Source organism: Bison bison, unplaced genomic scaffold (genome assembly GCF_000754665.1).
Source record: "Bison bison bison isolate TAMUID 2011002044 unplaced genomic scaffold, Bison_UMD1.0 scf7180017864500, whole genome shotgun sequence".
NCBI classification, from domain to species: Eukaryota; Metazoa; Chordata; class Mammalia; order Artiodactyla; family Bovidae; genus Bison; species Bison bison.
The window spans coordinates 2,872,884-2,876,685 of record NW_011495059.1 but is presented as its reverse complement, the minus strand read 5'-3'; the positions used below and the strand labels follow the sequence as shown (position 1 = coordinate 2,876,685).

General features: G+C 64.6%; 1 protein-coding gene across 1 annotated transcript in view; it reads right to left on the bottom strand.

Annotated features, from left to right (window-relative positions):
* EMILIN3 (elastin microfibril interfacer 3) overlaps nt 1–3,802 on the bottom strand; it is a 6,939-nt gene that overhangs the window by 981 nt on the left and 2,156 nt on the right. Inside the window, exons 2-5 of the mRNA XM_010829235.1 lie at nt 3,570–3,790; nt 2,485–2,607; nt 1,182–1,405; nt 6–912 (exon numbers count right to left, since the gene is read on the bottom strand). Of these exons, the coding sequence (XP_010827537.1) occupies nt 6–912; nt 1,182–1,405; nt 2,485–2,607; nt 3,570–3,790 (1,475 nt within the window). The remainder of the gene's footprint in view (nt 1–5; nt 913–1,181; nt 1,406–2,484; nt 2,608–3,569; nt 3,791–3,802) is intronic.

Sequence of the window (3,802 nt, the reverse complement as noted above, 5' to 3'; positions counted from 1 at the left end):
TCTGCACACGCTCTTCCAGTGTGGTGTGGAAGCCGCGCGAGCCCCAGCCTCCTTCCTCCACCCCCAGACAGCAGCCCCCGGCTCCACCCCCTGTCCCGTTGGCGGTCTCCACGCCCTCCAGCAGCCCATCCATGCCCCCCTCGAGCATGGCGGCAGACAGCCGCGTGAGGTCATCCCCATCGGGGGCGCCGCGGCCCCGGTGGGCCTCAATCACAGCCTGCAGGTTCCTCTCGAGGCTGTCCACGCGGGCCCTGATGAAGGCCAGCTGCCCGCAGCAGCTGCCCCCGCCAGCCACACTCAGGCCCTGCAGCCGGGTACCCAGCTGTGAGAGCTCCCGGCGCAGGGCCAGCTCTCGGCCATCGAGGCTCTGGTGCAGCCTCCGGCTGGCCGCTTGGCCCTCCTCACACTGCTGCCGCACCTCCTGCACATGCAGATCGCACGCGCTCTGGACGCCCTGCAGCTTCTGCTCGAAGCCGTCCAGCAGGCTGCTCCAGAGCCGGTGCAGCCGTCGGTCCACGTACTCGTCCAGCAGCGCCAGGGAGGTGAGGGGGGACGGGGGCGCCTCCCGCAGCCGCTGCAGGTGAGCCTCGTGGCCGAGGGCTAGCCCGTGCACTTTGTCCAGCAGCTGCACCTTGGTCCGGAGTGTGTTGCTCACCTCGGTCACCTTGCTCAGGATCTCATCCAGGGGCGGGCTGAGCGGTTTTCCAGCTCTGTCTCGGGGGCTCAAGAAGCCCTCGGGGATGACCCCAAAGCCCACGGGGGTGGCAGGAGCCCTGGGTCCACCAGTCATCCTACTGGGGTCGTCACGCCTAGCCACCAGGCCGCTGAGGGTACCATATGCTTGTGCCAGGCGCTGGACGTCACCCTCCAGGCGTTCCAGCCGTTCACCAAACAGCCCCGGGCCTTTCCTTCCTGGGAAAGAGGAGGTGAGAACCCCAGGAGTATCACTGGCCTGGCTCACTCAGCTTGTCCTATGGCCCAGATGCCGAGAGATTTTCTGTTCTAAGCCGACCTTGCTGGGCATGGCTCCCCGCCAACAGCTGTGGCAGGGGGGCTCTGGGGGGCTCGCCCTCATGCCCAGAGTGAGATGCACCCTCCCCCACCCGGCTCGGGCTCCGCCAGCCTGGGTCAGTCCCCAGAAGCCTGATCACCTTGGTGGGGGTCTCCGTGGGCAGACTCACCATGGGGGCTTGGGGCCACTCTGCTGGAAGGAAGGGGCCTGGGGCCCGGGCCCACCTGCCCAGAGGGACTCTGGGTCTCAGGCTCCGGCTGAGGTGGTGTGGCCCCGTGGTCCGTGAGGTGCTCGGGACAGCCTTCTCCAGCGAGGCCAGGGCAACAACGCCAGGCAAGGTCCGTCACCGTCTTGTAGCCCACCTTGTATCTGGGTCTGAGCACCGAGCGGTACCTGGGCCGGGGGCGGGAGAGGGCAGGGCTCTGTGTCCGTGGGCAGGGGACCCTGCCCCCTGCTGGGACCCAGGGCCGCTCTCAAGACTCTGGCAGAAAGGCTGGACGTCTCCCAGCTTCACTGCCCCACCAGGATCTCCCCCTTGTCTGTGCTAGCAAGGCAGAGGGGTGGCAGCAGGCCTTCCAGAGGCTCCGAGATGCCTTAGGGAAGGGGCAGGTCAAAGCCCCGCCCGCTGTTTTGCTGGGGCCAAAAACTAGTGGGAATTTAGCCCCCAGACTCCCCAGACCACTTGGACCCCCTCTGGCTCACTCTGCCATCGGAAATTCCAACTCTGGCTTTGGCGGCACCATGAAAACTTCTGACAAAACCCAGCCTCTCCCCTCTGGGTAGGTGAGAGGCAGGGCAGAGAAGCTGAGGCAGACAGCCCGTCACACTGCCTAGGGGCCACTCCCTATCTGGGGGGCCTCTTACTTCCTTCCCCTCCCCCCTGGCCTGCTCCCAGAATTCAGCTCTGGCCCGGGAGGCTGGCGGAAGGGCACCTTTGATGCTGAGCACAGCAGAGAGGCCCAGGGATGCAGGAGTGCTCCCCATGGGGACTCCCTCCTGTTTACCCACTGATACACGGGAGCAAACAGGTCTGTCTTCAGACACACATTTGAACATCTCCAAGTACAGACCTGTGTGTCACACCTGCGTGCAGCACATCCTCGGCCCACCCATCTGGCTGAAGCCCCAGATCTTGGGCTCCCAGCATCTTACCCCTGGCCTGCCTTCTCCACGGTCAGCGCCACCTTCCCTGGGTCTGCCCACGGGCCCCCTCTGCAATCAGCCATTGCCAGTGTGACTCTCTGCTCGCCTCTGTCCCCAGCCCCCTCTGCCTTGTGCTGCTGCTCCCCTGGGACCCTCTGTGGGCTCCAGCCTGAGCCTGCCCTGTTCCCTGCCCGTGTGGGCACAGGGGAAGGCCCTTTGGAATCCCAGGAGTCGCATCCCTGGTGGAGCCGGCTGCTGCCCTCCGCTGAAGGCAGGCCTGGAGCTTGTGCCCTGGGATCCTGAGTGGGTGGGACTGGGGGTGCACTCACGTGACTGTCCCAGGGCACTTGGGCCCCCAGCCGCACTGCCGGTATTCAGCCTTTAGGTAGCTCTCCGCTCCCTCCTGTAAGACGCAGGTCACATTCCTGTGCACGACGTACGCACAGAGGGCCCTGCAGGGGAAAAGGGCATCCTTGGAATACCTGGCCTGTGCCAGGCCCCCTGAGGCTGCTCCTCCTCCCCTCCCCGACTGCGGGCCTTAGCAAGAGACCAGACTCTCATCTCTCTGCCTCTTTTTTTTCTTGTCCCACCTTGGAGGATCGTAGTTCCCCGACCACTGATCAAACCTGGGCCAGGGCAGTGAGAGCACTGAGTGCTAACCATTGGGCCACCAGGGAATTCCCTTCTGTGCCCCTCCTTATTTCTGGGATCCAGGGCCCTGGTCTTGGGTCCAGCCCACTGCTGATTTCTCGGATCCCAGCCTCTCCGTCGGATTTGTCACGGGCTATGTAAGTACAATATTGAACCAGGCGCCTGGTGCAGCCACCCTTCTGGCCTGGGGAAGAGGCCCACCCTGGGTTTTCCATGCCACACTCCCCACCCCTCTCCAATTCCTTCACTGGCTCTTCGCTCCTTATCATGGCGTTGAAGCTTCTGAGGTCCCAACTTGGTGCCTTTGAGACCACACTTCGCACCTTTCCTCCCCTGACTGACTCCTGGGGAAATACATCCCACCTTGGAGTTTTCCCGCTCCTATCTTAGCTCCTGGTTCCCTGCTCTCAGATCACTTTTCGTACCACCTCCTCCAGGAAGCCAGCACTGATGCGTCCAGGCCTACCGAGTGTCAGTCACGGGCTGGCTGGCTGTTCTTCTCCTATAATACCGCTCAAACTCAGCGGGAGCTCACATTCAGCTAGCTCCTAACTCACCTGAAACTACTCAAGACCAGACGCTGTGGCAGGGGAGGCCGCTGCCTGGCAGATGCCAACTACCTGCGGACTGGACCCCATAGAGCTCTGGAGCCACAACGCAGCCCCAGGACCCAGGGGGCCCCTGACCAGCTCTGCGGCCCCTGACCAGCTCTGCGGCCCAGCCACATGGGGGCTCCTCAAGGGCTGCGCGGGTCCAGGCTGACCGCGGGAGGGGGCGAGCCGCAGGGCGCACGGCTCCATCTCCTACCTGGCGGGGCAGCGGGAGAGAGGAGATGCCCCGGCGCGGGATGGGGGTGGCCCCGCGTGCTCCGCGCGCTCGGACCGTCCGCCCTCCCTCCGCTCCCTCCACCTGGTCCGCTGCGCCCGGAGTCTGCACACAGCGCAGCTGGAAAATGTTACTTCGCTGGAAAGGTTTCCGCGGGCACTGCCAGGACCC